This window comes from Leuciscus leuciscus (genome assembly GCF_965113295.1).
Source record: "Leuciscus leuciscus genome assembly, chromosome: 11".
Taxonomy (NCBI): domain Eukaryota; kingdom Metazoa; phylum Chordata; class Actinopteri; order Cypriniformes; family Leuciscidae; genus Leuciscus; species Leuciscus leuciscus.
In genome coordinates, this window is record NC_138735.1 from 30,006,526 (window position 1) to 30,025,263 (window position 18,738).

General features: G+C 39.5%; 1 protein-coding gene across 3 annotated transcripts in view; it reads left to right on the forward strand.

Annotated features, from left to right (window-relative positions):
- Positions 1 to 18,738, forward strand: part of ntn2 (netrin 2) — a 32,013-nt gene that overhangs the window by 7,564 nt on the left and 5,711 nt on the right. For all 3 annotated transcript variants that reach the window (XM_082183459.1, XM_082183458.1, XM_082183460.1), the window contains 6 exons: positions 339 to 508; positions 1,638 to 2,869; positions 11,788 to 11,976; positions 16,947 to 17,096; positions 17,488 to 17,541; positions 18,587 to 18,661. In XM_082183459.1, the coding sequence (XP_082039585.1) occupies positions 1,852 to 2,869; positions 11,788 to 11,976; positions 16,947 to 17,096; positions 17,488 to 17,541; positions 18,587 to 18,661 (1,486 nt within the window). In that variant the 5' untranslated portion in view covers positions 339 to 508; positions 1,638 to 1,851. The remainder of the gene's footprint in view (positions 1 to 338; positions 509 to 1,637; positions 2,870 to 11,787; positions 11,977 to 16,946; positions 17,097 to 17,487; positions 17,542 to 18,586; positions 18,662 to 18,738) is intronic.

The following is an 18,738-nucleotide window of genomic DNA, read 5'->3' on the forward strand; positions in this document are numbered from 1 at the left end:
CCTGTAGGAATCTGAGCGTTTCATCTAGTCTTCAGCACTATAATAATGATGAATTTATCTGGCTTGCGTTTAAATGAAGTATAGTTTATTTGACAGAATTCAGCAGATGTGTATAACGTGCTTTTACAGTCATTATTTGAGGGTCCGGCTGTACCGTTGCAAAGGGGCCCGAGCAGAAAGAGCCGCATTGATATTCACATCACACACACACAGTGACAGGTCCTAAGAGAGGAGTTTTACTCTGGTTTCATGGTTCATTGCTCTTTGTAGTGCTGTAGAAGTGTGATTGGGCTCAGATACACGCTCATGTCAAACTGTTTCTCATTAACTCTAAACAGCGTGCGGATCTCATCAGATTCCCCCCCGGCGGATCATATGTGCGTCGACCTGCGGATCCAAGCATCAGGAGAGTTTGAGAGTATCCAGTTTTATACGTTCGGTGTCTGTCCGGATCATGGCTCGTAGGACGTGGAACGGACTGTGACCGCAGATTCCTCCAGCAGTCGAGGTAGTACGCTTTCTTTGTTTTAAAACACGATAAATATCACCATTTCATAGAAAAGCATCTGAGCAAAGCAACATTACATTAAACGCTCTCTTTCAAAATCCCCAACGGCCCCCACGAAAAACATTAGGAATCTCAGCATGTGTTTACCAAGACCAAATTAACCCATCTGCGGTGTATTTCTGCATGTGTGGCTTTCCTAAAATGGCTCTTTTGGTTGAAATGCCTATTAATGAGTATTTCTAAAACACACTTGCACAAGTTGCTCATTCCTTTAACTCTTCTAGTTCAGTGTGTGTGCATCGTCCCGCAGCGAGTCCTCAAGTCTCATGTGTTGTTGAGGAGAGTGTGCTGTTACTTAACTAAGTGATCACCGCTTTCACCTGCTGAAGCGTGAAACGGGTGCGCGTCGAAGGAGGAACCCGAGCACATCTAGACACTTTTGATTTGGGTCTGTAAGCAAGCACTTAGCAATCACCCTAGGAACCGAATAGCAGAGCACTAAAATCTCATTAGAACACCTCTGCAACTGCATAGCGACGCTCTGCCGACCCACTAGCATCATGGCAGCACATTTCACAAATGATTGCAAATATGTTGAAGCTAGGATTTAAAACTACTAAACAACTTAAATATCAAGCAGCTGCATATATTTAGCATATTTACTGTATTTGAGTTACTGCTGTGAGTTTATTAATAACTACAAACCAACCAACATTTGGTCCAAACCACCTAGCCCCTATTATTAAGTGACGGCTTAATTTAGATGAATGCTGTACTTACCCGTTCTGGGATATTTTGCTTGTTTATTTATTTATTTTTAAATGTAGTCTTCTAACTGCTCATATATATTATTATAGATAAGTTGCATTATATAAAGGTTAAGCTCCATTTTTTTACTGACCATTTATTGGAAAAATAAGTTTCTTTTCAGGCTCTGTTTGGTATTATTAGACCTGTTTTATTTTTTTTGGCATTTTCTTTTATGCACATCAATTATGCTGTGGTATCATTGTAATTCCATTCATTTTTGGACATGGTCTTTACTATATAAATCTTACGGTGAGTGAATATAGTTGATTAACTGAGTTTAGTTTGATTTATTAACATTGTGTTGCCGTTCCATTTCCAGACGCACACTGCCGAGGGTTGACTCCAGGAGAGTCGTCTATCTACTGGACGTTTTCTGGCTGGAGTTGTCGTTCTGAGATCTCACACGTACGCCAGACCCCGCCAGTCTGAGGAGACGCTACAACCATATTTGTTTATTTGACTTCCCCCTCTCTACCCATCCATCTGGATACGTTTCTCCCCATCCCACATTCATCATTCTCTCCCGTGACATCATGTGGAGTTTTCGGAACTTGCTTTCTCTGCTAACTGTGTTTCAAGCCTCAAGCCACAGTCCCAACCCATTCGCCGGGCCTCAGGCGACACCGACGGACCCCTGCTATGACGAGACGGGTGCCGCCCGCCGATGTATCCCAGAGTTCATCAATGCAGCGTTCGGTCAGGAGGTCAGCGTGTCGAGTGTCTGCGGGCGGCCGGCGTCTCGCTCGTGCAGTTTAGTTGAACGCGACGACCGTCCCGCCGTGCGCTCGTGCCAAGTCTGCGACGCATCGGACCCTCGCAACGCACACCCTCCCAACTACCTCACCGACCTGAACTCTGCCCACAACCTCACGTGCTGGCAGTCGGAGAACCTGCAGGGCTCGCCGCTCAACGTGACGCTCACACTGTCGCTCGGGAAGAAGTTTGAAATCACGTATGTCAGCCTGCAGTTCTGTTCCCCTCGTCCCGAATCCCTGGCCATCTTTAAGAGCATGGACTACGGCCGCACTTGGACGCCCTACCAATTCTACTCGTCGCAATGCCGTCGCATGTACAACCGACCCAACAAAGCGGCGATCACCAAGCAGAACGAGCAGGAGGCTTTGTGCACGGACGGACACACTGATCTCTACCCGCTTTCCGGCGGCCTTATCGCTTTCAGCACGCTAGACGGACGCCCATCAGGGAAGGACTTCGACTCGAGTCCTGTTCTACAGGACTGGGTTACGGTCACTGATATTCGTGTGGTCTTCAGTCGCCCGCAGCACCTCAGAGCGCTGCCCATGTCGGGACGCGAGAGCGAAGACCCGCTCGGGCCGCCCGCTACGTATTATTACGCGGTTGGCGACTTCCAAGTGGGCGGGAGGTGTAAATGTAACGGCCACGCCTCCAGGTGTGTGCGAGAGAAGGACGGAAAGCTGGTGTGCGAATGCAAACACAACACAGAGGGTCCGGAGTGTGACCGCTGCAAACCGTTTCATTACGACCGGCCCTGGCAGCGCGCCACTGCGAAAGAAGCCAACGAGTGTTTACGTGAGTTAAAATGTTGTTCAATCCTCATTAGTTGACTACAGGCATCATTAAATGCATGTTCACACCTAGTAAGATTAGTCAATGATACAGATTGTGTCATTATTAAGCTCAATTTAGTCAATAATAGTTCTGAATATTAAGTGTCTTTTAAACTACAACTAATAGCGATAACAATAAACATATTCTCATATGTCCACACCACAGCTATAACGATAACGACACAGAGGAACGATTCAAAACGATTTTTTTCCAGTTGATGAATGATTAAAAACATTGACAGCCAATCAGAATCCACTCGGCTTTAAAGAGCTAGAGCATTTAAAGCAGCAGACGCGCTTATAATAAACGTTATCGTGCGTTGGTGTGGACACTAATGTAGTTATCAGTATCTTTATAGCTATCGTTCTTGGTGTGAATGATTTGTACGCTCTTCATATGCAGTTTAGCAAAATACTACCGTCCAAACTCGACTGAAATCGTGACTCACAATAGTTTGAAGGTAGTATTTTGCTAAACTAATGACGTGATTCTCTTAAGTACACAAATCTGGCTTAAAATAGGTTAAATTGTCTATATTTTTTGCTACATTTTAATATTGAATGAAATGTTATGCTAAATATCAGCAACTATCACTTGGCCAACTAAATAAGAGGACTGGAGCCGTTAATCAGCATTTCTTCAATGTCTGCCATGCTGAATGGACTTTTCCCACTGGAGTTTGTCACTGGGTTAGGTTAGCACTTTACATTTGCATCAAATTTGGCCAAAATAAGGTACAGTTTCTAAAGCATCTCCCTACATCTGAAACAGAGCCACAGTGTGGTGTTATGAAACGATCACTTGGCAAAAACGTGAAGGTTAATTCTCATCGCATCTCACGTCTGAACTTGATTTATTGGGTTTGGATTACTTCGGGTGTATCTGTATTAATTCTGGATGCGTTCCATAGAATACATACAGACTGACACACACACGAGTGCAGGACAGAGATTTGTGTTTGCGTATGTCTGTCTTGCAGTATGTTAATCTTTACATAAACCTCTTCTCTCAGGACATGTCTGAACAGTCGACGCTCAGAGCAGAACGCTGCTGACAGCAGAATGAGAGTACTAGGCGTTTCACACCGCACACGAAAACAACGTTTATTTCTTTTGGCGGCCATATTAACGCTGAATTCACACTGGCTGCGCCGTGTAGCAGACGCATAGGTGCGAACGCATTTTTGATGGACATAATATGCTAGACCCTGCAGAAAATGCATCGATTTATCAACAGACTTTTGCAATATAGGGTCTTATAAAGCAACACAAACACTTTCTGTTCAGTGAATTTGACTTAATCCAGTTGATTTAAGCAGTTTATAGCTACAGCTTATGTAAAAATGTCATTAATTTATGTTAAATATAGTTAACAGTGTTGGGTAAGTTACTCTAAAAAAGTAATTACATCTTCATCGGTGTAGTTAAATTACTGTACTAATTACTCTCTCTTAAAAGTATTGGATTACTTATTACTAATTACTTTCTAAATCCCATATCAATCTCGACCAGTTGAACAATAATAGGAAAGGCATGAAACTACTCTTTTAATTCTTTCAAATAAATGCAAAATTTCATAAATTATTCTTGATTGAACTGAGCAAAGCTTATAAAGAGAGAAGGGTACAATAAAAATGTACATTTAACATTAGACGTTAACTTTTGATACTATTGTTTTTTGTATAGAATTGTTCCATATATTTATATATATTTTAGTATTTAGTGTAATTACATCAGAAGGAAGTGCAATTAAATTACAGAAAACAAAGTACCATGGTAATATACCATTATTGTACCATAACGCTGTAGTTTTTTTAGGGATTCTAACTAATATTTATAGATGTACATACATATATCCATATGTTGAAGATCAGTAGCAGCTGCAGATATTTATCTTATCTTATCAGACAGCAGTATTATTGCTAAACGAAAAATTAGCTGAATAGTGTAAATGCATTAATCTTTGTGTCAGGAAAGATATATCGTGTCCAAATGCTCCAGTCGGGCAGTCCTGACACTCCATTAGTATCGCTAATGTCTCCCATAAATCTCTCTGCCTCGTCTAATTCTTCCTGTCCACTCTGTCAGATGAGAGTTTGCCGATAGTTTCGTTTTCTTTCGTGTAATGAAACCCAGAATTTAGTTCGGAGCTCTGTGCGTTTTCCTCTCACCTCTCGCTCTGCCTCTTCTCATGCCATCTGCTCTGGTTTGGTGGCCCCGTCTCCAAATGACCCCCAGTACACGCTCGACTCCCTCGTTTTCTCGCCTCAACACACGCCAAGGACTCCCGCAGATTTTGTGCCCGACCTGGCAGTCGTTCAGTGTGATCTCGTTAAAATCATCCCCCATTCAGCTGAGAGAACAAGGACAAAGAGATTAGCAGAGGTATAACAGACTAATGAGTGGCGGACCACAATGGAGGGTCTGACAGTTAAATTAAGTTCAACTATATAGCAGTTCCCTATAGAGCTGGACGAAATGGCCAAAAATATTAATTATCACACTTTTTTTTTTTTATCTATTAATTATCACACAGTAATTCTGTGTTTTGTGATTTAATACAAATTTATATAAATTAAACAAATTTAATAAAGCTTTTAAAATGTAATCAAATGAAAACCTATCTTAATTTACATTTACAATTTTTTTTTTTTTTATGCTGCACAACAGAACTGTATAAACTTAAAACATGGATACAAAAATATCTTGGTTGGTTGTATGATATTCCTTAGAATAACAGTATTATTATTATTACTTTGAGGAGTACATTTATACATTTACAGTAGTGATTTATTTTCGTGAGGTTAAACCGAACTTTTATTTTGACGGTTTGTCGTGAAGATCTATGTTTCAGTGTGTATTTGACGGTAGTTTCATGAAACATTGAAGCTCGTGAAGTGACTTTCAGAAGAAGCTCTGCTGAAGGTCATGTGTTTCATGGCCTCATATTGAGACTACAGATGCTGAAAACACCGTGAACTTCACATGTGTGTGAGTTTGTGTATCAGACGAAAATACTCCGTTCCGTTCATTCATTCAGTGATGGATCATTACAGATTTGGCTCTTTGAATCTCGTTAATCAAAATTAATTAATCTTTGGTTAATTTCAGCAGAATAACCAAATGAACCAAATTACTTGAAAAAATATTAATTAATTTTGTTATCACAAAACTAATCGTTAATCACATTTCGAAAAAGAAAACTATAATGCAGCCAAGGCCAAATTATGACAAACAGAAATTATGCTTATCTGGGTCTTCAGGCCATGTAGTCTGTTAATATAACTCAGGAAAACAGAAATGATTAGTTGACCTCTCGAGTCTTCGCGTCTGTGTCGTTCGTTCTTTTGTCACGTGACCGCTTCCTTTCTCAGTATCTTACAACATTACGATAGTATTATTGACTGACTGTATGTATTATATTTATTATACGGATAAAGTTTAAAGCATTGACCATCTCTTTATTTCGACATTCGCTGTTATGGAAAAGAACCATCATGATAGAAATTTACAAATTTATAAATTGTAAGGAATAAGCTACAATTTGAGACCAGAAACGCAGCACATTGTAAGAGTAAAAATAATAATAATAATAATAATAATAAATAAATACCTACGCGCAAGGAAGTTGGGAATTATTGTATCCAATTCGGCTGTCAAGTCACGTAACAAATGAACGAACGACTCAGGCCCTGTCCCAAATAACACACTTCATATACACTTGCGATCTTGTGGACTTACAATGGCCGCCGAGGATGATTGTGCGTTAAGTCCACAAGACCATAGGGTGTCCCATTTGTCTTTTTAGGTTACAGAAGGGTACTTCAGAAGGGTGGCTCTGCAGAGACCTCTACCCGACAGTCAAAGCGGCGTTATGTCATGAAAGTGTGGATTCGGAGGAAGACCGCAAGGGCTTAGGGTTTCATTTGGGACAAGGCCTCAGACCCTAAGACTCGGGAGGTGAACTAATCATTTCTGTTTCCGGTACAGAACCTGTAGGATGTTTCGGATGTGCGATCAACACAAAATGAATGAATCACTCTCTGATTCTCTGAGGCAACTCGTTGTTCCAGAGTCATATTAAAGATTCGTTCAAAATTAACTAATGATGGACCCATTACTAATTCACACACAGACACGCAGAAATCACTTATTAGCGACATGCACTGACTGGCTGTTGTCGTGTTTATTTCTGCTGTGTGATAGGCTGTTAGATTAATCCAAATCGAGTAAAAATGTCCAGAGCTTATCACTGTCATGGACGTAAATTTGATCAAGATCTCGATATAATATAGTCTATCAGCCCTAGTTCCCTACTATAGTATTCGGAAAAACAGTACGTAACAAAATAAGTATGTCCGAATTCACAGTACTCATTATAGAGAAGGCAAAAAGTCCCCGGATGACCTAATACTTCTGGCCAGATTCTGAAGTGTGCATTCGGTGGACACTTTACTATCCCATGAGGCCACAGGAGAGGATCTGTGAATGACAGTGAAGCAACACAAGCCTAATGACAGCATGGGAAATGTAGTACATCCAGATTACATTAATTCTACACACATTCATACTACATAGAACACACTTTTTAAGTTGCAAAGTAATTACTTATTCAAAATAAGTACCTACTCAAGAGAGTGTGTGATTTGGGACGCAGCCGTATGTGTGTATTATTGCTAGTCACGGCCACCTGCACAGGACACTGGAAGTATGAGTACTAACCATATCCTCATTAAACACACACACAAGCCCACTTTTACTGCCTTAGATTTCCTATACGTCACAAACCAAAACATGCTGCTTCCGAGGGAAAAAACGCCACACAGAGCGTTAATGATATAAAGCTGTGATGCTGCAGAGAAACCTTGTAGAGATGTGTTTATCTTCCTGTTTATTTGTTAGTCTGCCAACAATTGAACTAGCTTGTCGTTTTGTTTCTTTGCGTGCTACGATTCAAAGGACACATTTGTCGAAGTACTTGGTTTGTGCTCTTGTGTAAAACCAAAGCCATCTAGAAATTTGGACTGGATTTCTATATTTCCTGCTCACTCCAGCAGTATCTAAACAGTCTGAAAGATGCCTGTAAACCAAAAATACTAAATGCCACCTTTTATGTTTGGCTCGTCTAAACACATGTAACCAATTAAGTAAATTAATAAATAAAAGCATTCTCAGCACCCTATTACTCCATTTTATGTGAGCGTAAGTATCGTGACATTTCAAAACAAATATAAAGCTTATAAAATAGTCCGAGATCTCCAGCTTGAGTGTCTGTAACTCATCAACGTCGCTGGTCTTGCGCTCTCGTCTTGTGCCAAACCTTCAGAGGAGAAACTTCCAGCTGTTGCCTGTTTCTGGGAGTTTCGGGGTTAGTCACTCTTCAGCCAGTGAAATGCCTGTTCAGTTGAATAGAACTTACAAGATTAAAAACATGTCCGCTAACGGACTAATCCTACATTTTCCTGTTTTCTGGTTGTTTTGAATCATCATCCTGGTTTGTTTTTGAAGGGCTAGCCAACAAATCCTGGCAGGTTTCGTACAGTGTTCTGGAGACTGTTGCTCATTTTATTGACAAATGTTTATTTGAATGTTGAAACCTGGGATCTTAAACTGTCCTCTTTCTCTTTTAGTGAATCTCTTCATTCGCACATTTTATTTAAATCAATTTTGTAAAACACTCGACTAACGTGAACACTTTTTTTGTTCAGACGATCATCTGAATTCACTAAAATGAATCAGATTCACAGGTTCTGTTTGCAGTTATACAATTACAAAAATATTGTCTGTTTAAAATCATTTCAGAGTAGTAAGCCATTTTTTCTTGTAAGTAAGCTTGTTTGTAATTTAAATTATGAGTAGCTTGTAGCTTTACCAGCTTCAGTTTCAGAGTTGCCTCACTGCCAAATTGCTGTTTTGACTACACCCAACTCTTGTGTTATGCCAATTTTCCTAATTCTTCCAGAATCCCAAATCACTCGCTTTTCTCTCGCAGGCAAAAACAAAAGATTTGAACAGAGCCGTGAAAACTTCGCGACTCTTTCATGTGTGAACAATCTACGCAACAGGAAACGCCTAATCAATTAGAAACACCTGTGAGCCAAATGTTCTGATATTTATGCTCACATAAAACCAGGGATGGAATTTTTAATGAGCTGTTATTCTTAGTTGATAAAACATATGTGTGTTAAAGCGCACAGGTGATGTTCTGTGAAAGGTGTTATTCTGTGGTTTTGCTCTTTTTTTTATTAGTGGTGTTCACTAAGAAGAGCATCACTATCACTGTTGCCCATGCTTTGTTAGTGATTTGAACAAACTAGTAACTTTAGATATTAAACAGCACAATTATATCCTTCACCATTTGTTCTATATGGACATGAATCATGTCTTAAATTGTGCAGCTTGTTGAGAAGAGACTATCAACCTAATTGCAACGCTCTGGCCATCACATCATTGTGGCGAGATGTACACTGTTAGTGTTTTCATATTGCTTGATTGTAATATTAAGATATCATTTTAAGATTTAGACATCATAATCCGAAACATAAGTTCTAATTTTTGCAAAATGCACCGTGCCTATCATACACGAAGTACAAGATGTATGGCATTTCCAGAAATGTGTTTTTGGGTGTAGTTCAGTGCATACCTGTAGAGCTCGCTCCATCAAACTAACGTTCCTGCTCTACAGAAATGAATTTGGAGCTCTGGGTTTGCTCTAACCTCAGGTTAATAGGTTTGAGTGCTTTCAGCTGTGTTTGGAAAGCTCTTGTAATAGAGGAACGGTGCCATTGAGAAAGACCCTTGGAACAACTTTAGATTAAGTACCATGCTCAAGGCACAAACGCAGCGCTGAGAGATATCAGAAAACCTGCACTCTTTTCCTTCTTGCTCAAATCAGACCCTCATCTGGAAACGCCCTAGAAACGGTTCACATTTAGACTGGACTGCGTGCTTTAATAATTCAATCTCCGTCTTGTGCGTTTGTGAGACTGTAGCTTTCTATTTGGGTGTGAATCTGTGTGTGCTTTTTGTCACACGTTTGGAATTTCATTTAGAGAAATGCACACACCCTTACCGCGCTCACACACACACACACACACATCGCCTGCAGACGTTTATTGAGCTGAATTTGCTGTAATCTCACCCTGTTGACTTTAGCCCAGAATCCCCCCGAAATTACACCCCCTGTTCATGACCCCCATCACACACACACACACACTCACACAGAGCAGCAGATGGTGTGTGTGTTAGGGAATGGCCCGAGCAGGTTTCATTAACCACAGAATTCCATACAAATTGGCCCTGTAATAACAGACACACACACATGCACACGGACAAAATCAAACGCTTCACGATGAAACAGGTATGCATTTAAAAAACTAAATTTACTTTTTAAAGCAGATCCCACAGTTGCTGCAGATTTGTCAGCTGCACAACCAAGATCTCCCGTTCCTAAACATCCCAAAGCTGCTCTATTGGATTGAGATCTGGTGGTTGTGGAGGCGGTTAGTGAACTCATCATGTTCAGGAAACCAGTTTGAGATGATTTGAGCTTTGTGACATGGTGCGTTATCCTGCTGGAAGTAGCCATCAGAAAATGGTACACTGTGGTCATATTCGACAGGGCTCTGAGTGGGATTCGATCCAGCGTCTCCGGCATGGGAGGCGGATGCACTAACAGGGACGCTAAAGACCACAGCCTCTAGCATCAGTCGCTAGTGCACCTCTTAAGATCAGGGGAGTGAGGTTTACCTGCACAGCTCTAACTGGCTGGCCTCCTTTACACTCACTCCCATCCGGGTCACGGCACCAATTGTAACCGGTCCTACTCAACCCACTCTGAGCGGGATTCGAACAGGCGTCTCCGGCATGGGAGGTTAGTGCGCTAACTAGGACACTAAAGACCACAGCCTCTAGTGTCAGTCGCTAGCACACGTCTTGAGATCAAGGGAGTGAGGTTTACAGATGGACATGGTCAACTACAATACTCAGGTAGGCTGTGGCGTTTAACCGATGGTACGGAGGTAAGAGGAAAAGAAAATGCCATCAAAACTTTTCTGAAGACAGTCAGTTCCCTTACATTCATATGAACCCTCACCCTCAATTCAATATTTATATTTTCCTTCCAATATTTCAAACATCGGGAACAGTGAGCTTTGCTGTGTACAGTATTTTCTCTGCTGGCACGTCTGTGCTCTCTTTATTTTTGCGTCCATATATTGACACGCTGACATGCTACATCTCTGGCCAATAATTTTTGGGAAATTATTCCAATGCAGTTTGTGTGCAAGTCCGGAACAGAGATCGGCCATAAAAAAAAAAAGTTTGCCGATCATGTGTTTGGAGCAACAAAACGTCTGGTTCCTATTGATGACCGGTTGATCAGTGCATTTCTTTTTTTTAATTTTTTTTAATTTTTTTTATTTCATCAAAATGTAATAACTTATGAAAAAAAATAGCTAGCTAAAATTAACATCTAGGCCATGTTGGCTGGTGGTTAATTTGAACAAATATTCAAATCGTATTATTTAGTCTAACAATCTAAAAACACTTTAAAATCCATCGCAAATCTTGTTTCATGTTGACTTGAAAATAAAGGATCAGTAAAGATGAGTGTTTCAGGTGTACAGGGTTGCTGTATGGTTCTTTGGAGACTAATAGATTGTTTCATTACAGGTTCTGCAGATCAGTGGTTTTCTTTTTAGTTTCTTTAAAGCTAGAGAACTAAAGAACAGGAGAATATGATGTTCTTTGTGGAGCTGTAAAGCTTCTCCTATAAACCCTTTTAGTGATATTGTATTTTTGAGAAAAAACACCATATGCATATCCATAAAAAACAGGTAGCTTTCGTCAATAACGTGTTCACCCTCTCTTTCTTTATAGCGTGTAACTGTAACCTGCACGCGCGACGCTGCCGCTTTAACATGGAGTTATATAAGCTCTCGGGCCGTAAGAGCGGAGGAGTGTGTATGAACTGCAGACACAACACCGCTGGACGACACTGCCATTACTGTAAAGAGGGATTCTACCGGGACATGGCCAAACCCATCACACACCGCCGAGCCTGCAAAGGTACCACACTACATTTCATTTACTGGCAGGTTGACATCAGATGTTTAGATCTTTATCTTCAATGAGAGATTTTTATTTGTATTCCTTCATCTCTAATCCCCAATGAGTTAAAATAGTGCAAGTGTTGGCATCACCTCATTTACATTAGCTGTGTGTCATTTCTGCGCCCCTAGTGGCAACACTCGGAATCACAAAAATAATGACTGTTTCCAAACAGATTTTCCCCTGTCCTCTATTGCTCATACAAACAGAAAGTCCAGACTCAATCCATTTGCAACCGCTCAAATAAGCAGGGCAATGTTTCTGTCAGATAATGTTTTACAAGAGCTGTCACAAAGAGACAAGTATACAAATAAAAACTTTGAAATTCAAGTGAGATTTCTGAGGACATCTGTTATGTGTTGTCTTCTAAAAAATATATCTTACAGCTGTTTAAAGTACTTACAAATGATGGTATTGAGGAACAGCATGACGATTTTTGGATGATAATTTATGTATTATTGTTCGTGCAGGGGGATCGTGAGTATATGAAAAGCTAATTAAATCATAAAAATATAAAATAATGAATTATAATATATTATAAAAAATACTATATATATATATATAATAAAAATAAAACACTTACTAAAAATATTAAATATTTTACTTGTTTGTCTGCATGTCATTTGACCATTAACTGACATCAGAGAACCTTGAACATGCGAATATGTCGTTAAATTATTTAAATATTAAGGGCAATATCTCAGTTCAAGGGGGTTCAGCTGACAAAAAAGGTTTGTGAATCCCTGGTCTAGTCTTTTACCACCATTTACGGACCAATTTAATTTTGGACCTTGAAAACTGCTGGAATGATGTGTTTAGATATGATTTTATAACTTGCTCCGTTACATAAGAGACACTCATGTTTATTTTCTGACTGTGACTCAGTAGTTTTTTATGAGTTAAAATGTATTTATGTGTGTAAAATATTTTATGCTCTGTATTTTCCAGTTTGAAAGCTTCCACATAAAATCAGTAGCACACACATATATATAAATTAAAATCTAAAAATAGTATAGAGTTCAATAAAACCACAGTGCATTGGGAGCAGCCTGTACATGAAGCTCATATATCTGCTGCCGTCACTCCAGCCAAAGCAAACACAGCACTGTAAGAAAACACACATCAGAGTTTGAGAAATATTCAAGTGTTTGGATAAAAGATGTCTTGTAAGTTGAGCATTTCTGGAAGGAAAAGGCAATCCATATGTAGAGGGTTTTCTATAAGTTAAATTACAAGCTGCATAAAATGTCTGCTTCCTACAAAACGCTCAATAATTCTGCTGTCAAAAACGGCATTTTCTGTGCCAAGAGCTGAAATGTATTTATTTGGATATGTGACATGGTTTATATGTGCAGTATTTAACAGTGATAAAGTGTTTGTGTGCCTGTGTGTTTGTGTAAGTTTTATATAATTTATGCTAAAGTGCATTTAAGATGCCGATGGTAGACCAGTCAGTGTAAAGATGGATATACAGTATATACAGGAGATATACTCGGACTGTCCTGCTTTTAATGCTAGCAGACAACATGTTTGTTTAGGAAGCTCACTTAAAGGGATAGTTCACCCTGAAATGAAAATGAACTCATTATTTACTCTGCCCTTCTTTCTTTTTCGGACCACAAATGGAGAATTTTTCAAAAATGTCCCACTCGCGCTCATTCATATAATGGCAGTGTATAGCGACCAGCATCAAGCTTTAAAGGAACATGCCAACTTTTTGGGACTTTAGCTTATTGACCGTATCCCCCAGAGTTAGATAAGTCCATACATACCCTTCTCATCTCCGTGCGTGCCGTAACTCTGTCTGACGCACCCACCGCTAGCTTAGCTTAGCACAAAGACTGGAGGTAAATGGCTCCAGCTAGCATACTGCTCCCAATAAGTGACAAAATAACGCCAACATTTCCTATTTACATGTTGTGATTTGTATATTTAGTCACAGCGTGTACAAATAACAAGGTCACATGAGACACAGCCATCTTCTAACCGTATACATACTGGGAACTATATTCTCAGAAGGCGAAGCACTGCTACTTCTGCGGAGTGATTTACACCACGGGGCGTTATTTTGTCACTATTGGAAGCAGTATGCTAGCTGGAGCCATTTACCTCCAGTCTTTGTGCTAAGCTAGGCTAGCGGTGGGTGCGTCAGACAGAGTTACGGCACGCACGGAGATGAGAAGGGTGTGTGTGGACTTATCTAACTCTGGGGGATACAGTGAATAAGCTAAAGTCCCAAAAAGTCGGCGTGTTCCTTTAAAAAAGATGCAAAAGTATAACATAATGATCCCATGTGACGTGTAATATATTCCAAGTGTTCTGGGGGTATATGATAGGGTTTGGTGGAAAACAAACCGAAATTGAATGTATTTAATATATGCACTCTTGTGTATCTTGTAGCTCAGCTCTTGACATGAAAATAGCCTCAACTTCTGACATGTCATTAAAATCTCTTCTACTTCTACTACTACTTCAGAAGATGCTCTGGTTGTGAAGGAGGTAGACATGGTAGATGATAGTCACAGTGCTAAAGATTGTGGACAGTGCAAAATAAGAACCGGTGCATTGGTTAAGTATTCAAGTATAACGAGAAATATCTATGAAAGATCATTATTATTAGTGGTGTGTGTGTGTGTGTGTGTGTGTGTGTGTGTGTGTGTGTGTGTGTGTGTGTGTGTGGTCCTGCAGTGTTTGTGCTACAGACATAAATGATTTATTAGTATTAGTTCACTCTTAGAGTTAGTAGAATAAGTTGACATGTGCTTGCAAAGTTACTTATAGTCTGTAGAATGTCTGTTGGGATACAATGAAGTGTTAGCAGATATTACGCAGACAGTCTACTAATACTCTACTAATCCTCTAATGAGAGTTAGTTGACATGTAGGTTCAACTTTACTTATCGTCAACAGAATGTCTAAAGAGGACCATCAAAATAAAGAGTTTCCAAATGTAAAAATCTAGTTGTTTCTGCTGCTCTCTGCTGGTTTGAAATGAACCAAATAGCATTAGGTTTAGTGTGTTGGTAACTACAACCAGTACTACTGGTGCAAATGTTTGTGGCTTCCTGACATTTGTACTGAATGGATGGATGTGTGTGTGTGTGTGTGTGTGTGTGTGTGTGTGTGTGTGTGTGTCAATCAGGAGCTCTTTTGTAGTGCTGTCAGTGTTAATTTGATAACGCCCATGTTGAGCGCTGAGACCTCTTATCAGCGTTACTGTGATACAGCACCTGAGAATTCCTTAAATTCCACACACACACACACACACACACACACACACACACACACACACACACACACACACACACACACACACACACACACACACACACACACACACACACACACACACACACACACACACACACACACACACAGATGAAGTCACGGCTCAATCTCTTCTGGAACTGTGGACTTCCAGCTCTCACCTGCAGATGCCACAGCTGTTCAAACCTTATCTCTCTCTCTCTGTGTGTGTGTGTGTGTGCATTGAGAGTCTCAACACTGAGAGGAATCGCACATACATGCTCAAGCACTACTATGGACAACTCTAATACACACAAAACCATCATTATAATTATAAAAGTTAATTTTTTCTGCCCATCAGCCACAGTTGCTGGTGAAAGCTCAATATTAATAACCACTAAGATGTTTTACTGGACATTATAATACATTTTAATTTAATTTAATTTAATTTAATTTTATTTTATTTTATTTTATTTTATTTTATTTTATTTTATTTTATTTTATTTTATTTTATTTTATTTTATTTTATTTTATTTTATTTTATTTTATTTTATTTTATTTTATTTTATTTTATTTTATTGTTGCTATATAATTCCCATACTTTTTTTGTCATGTCATAGTTTGAATAACTTTACTATTATTATAATATGTGAAAAATAGTCATAATAAAGAATAAGCAGATACGCACAAACTTTTGACTGGTAGTATAAGTAGATCTTTGTTGTGGAATTATTACATGATTTCTGAACAAGCCGTTTTTTTGCACTTTATTTTCAGTGGAGTGTGAGTATTCAAGTGTGTCACGCAGTTCATGAAACCTGTTTTCCATGCTGTGACTCTTTGTTTGTTGTTGCCTGAAACGCTGGTTACTATGTGTAATTCCTGAAATACAGCCCATATTTTAATATAATATCATTGAGCCATGTGACTTTAAATGAGATAGAGTAGTGTGTGTGTGTGTGTGGTTACGGGAAGTGTGTGTAACAGATTGAGTGTCATGGCAATGTTTACAGGTCCAGACGGGGACTAAGGCCATTATTTGGACTTCCCTTCTGCGCCTGTGCCAGAGCTGATCATCCCTCTCTCTCTCTCTCTCTCTCTCTCTCTCTCTCGCTCTCTCTCGCTCTCTCTCGCTCTCTCTCGCTCTCTCTCTCGCTCTCTCTCTCTCTCTCTCTCTCTCTCGCTCTCTCTCTCGCTCTCTCTCTCTCTCTCTCTCTCTCTCTCTCTCGCTCTCTCTCTCTCTCTCTCGCTCTCTCTCTCTCTCTCGCTCTCTCTCTCTCTCACTCTCTCTCTCGCTCTCTCTCTCTTATAATTTCATTATAGGTGAAGCCAAAATGGCAATTGAAGGGTCAGAAGGATGTGAAGTTATATCTATAAAAAAAAAAGGATAAAATCAAGAGTGTGGATTGATTTAAAATTTTATAAGATGATGAAGGACTTGATGTTTTTTTCAAACCAGTGGTGTTATAATGATGCAGTTTGCTCTGTTATAGATGAACTTTTATTTTTTTCTTGTGTTACAATGAGTATTACTAATGTAATGTGTATTATTGTGGTTATTATTATATTGGAATTGTGTTGAGTGGTGTATAAGAATTGTAAAATAAATGTTTTGTTAAAATTTTAATTCTCTCTCTCTCTCTCTCTCTCTCTCTCTCTCTCCCTCTCTCTCTCTCTCTCCAGCATGTGACTGCCATCCGGTGGGAGCTGCAGGTAAAACGTGTAACCAGACGACGGGTCAGTGCCCATGTAAAGACGGGGTGACCGGCATCACCTGCAACCGCTGTGCTAAAGGGTATCAGCAGAGCCGATCACCCGTCGCCCCATGCATTAGTGAGTGACACACACACACACACACACACGTTTATTTTTCAGACATACACTCCAGAAAACTTTTTGCATTAAAAAAACACTTTATTTATATATAATTTTTTTAATCAGGACACCCAAAGTATAACTAAGTATATACACTCACACCAGTGTTTTTTTTGTCATTGAGAGTTTTTATTTATATTTTGAATTCGTTTTTATATTTTCAGTTTACATTTTTTATTTAAGTTAGTTTTAGTCATTTTGTTGTGCATTTTTGTCTTTAAAAAAAAAAGTGAATATAATTTTAAATATGTCTATATAGTTTTATTTGTTGCATTTCCCGAGAATCGTCAAATCTACTGTTTGAGCTACTGGTCTAAACACTGACGTCATACTGTACTGTGTCTTTCAGAAATCCCTGTTATAAAGCCGACAGCTGTGATCAGCACTACAGAGGAGCCTGCAAGTTAGTGCACACACACACACACACACACACACACACACACACACACACACACACACACACACACGTTCAGGACAGAGATTAGAGACGGACAGAGGAAGTAATGCTTAGTTTTCTCTGCTGTTCCGCTTTGTAACACTGGTGGAAAGGGGCGGAGAACTCGCAATCTGTCCTTGTCACGAGTGAAAGTGAAACAGAGGTGTGTGTGAATGCAGAGAATTGAAGGAATTGTGTGCGTTTTCAACAGCTCTTCTGGTTCATTGAACACTTCACACAGTGTGAGCGATGCCTGAAACCGACACTCACTCACACACTAATGTCATGACAACTCTTGCACACACTCTTAAAGTCCCCCTGTAGTCAATAATTTTATCCTTTAAAACTCATCTTTGATCACCAAAATGACATTTAAATGTTTATTTCCTTGAATTTTTTTTTATTTGTGCCTTAAAATTGCTCGAATGTAACTCGACACCCTTGCCTCATTTAGTATACGCGGTTCTGTGAATATGCAAATGAGCCCCGCCTCCACTCACTCACTCAGCTCAGAGATCCACTCGTTGACGATCACACGTTGATCTGATTGGTTACAAGGTAGTTTGTGACGTCAGAAACACAAGCGATTTCAAAGCGTGTTTTTGAGACTGTCTTTGGTTCCCTGCAGTTTTAAAGGGTTAGTTCACCCGAAAATTTTAATTCTGTCAGTAATTACTCACCCTCATGTTGTTCAAACTTGATTTTCACCACAGGGGGACTTTAAACACTCACAATACTATGTTGAAAACACCAGGCCAGGCTTCCTAACTAGCTTAACCAGCAAGAGGTCCTTGGTCAACCAACTTCACCAATTACACAGTGTGGCAATGCTGGTCCACCAGCCAAACCAGCATAAACCAGCCTGAACCAGCATAAATATGATAGATAGATAGATAGATAGATAGATATATAGATAGATAGATAGATAGATGGATTGTCGTGTTTTAGACGTTGTAGATTGTTATTTTTCACAGTATGTTTTAATTCTAATTACAAATGTCTGTGTTGTCAGATTGTGACTCGTACTGTAAACCACTGAAGGGAAATCTCAAGATAAACATGAAGAAATACTGCAAAAAGGACTACGGTACAATTCCTTTATCATGTTATTTTTAAAGATTCCGTTCTTACCTTTCAGTCACTGGGAAAATCTCTCAATTTCAT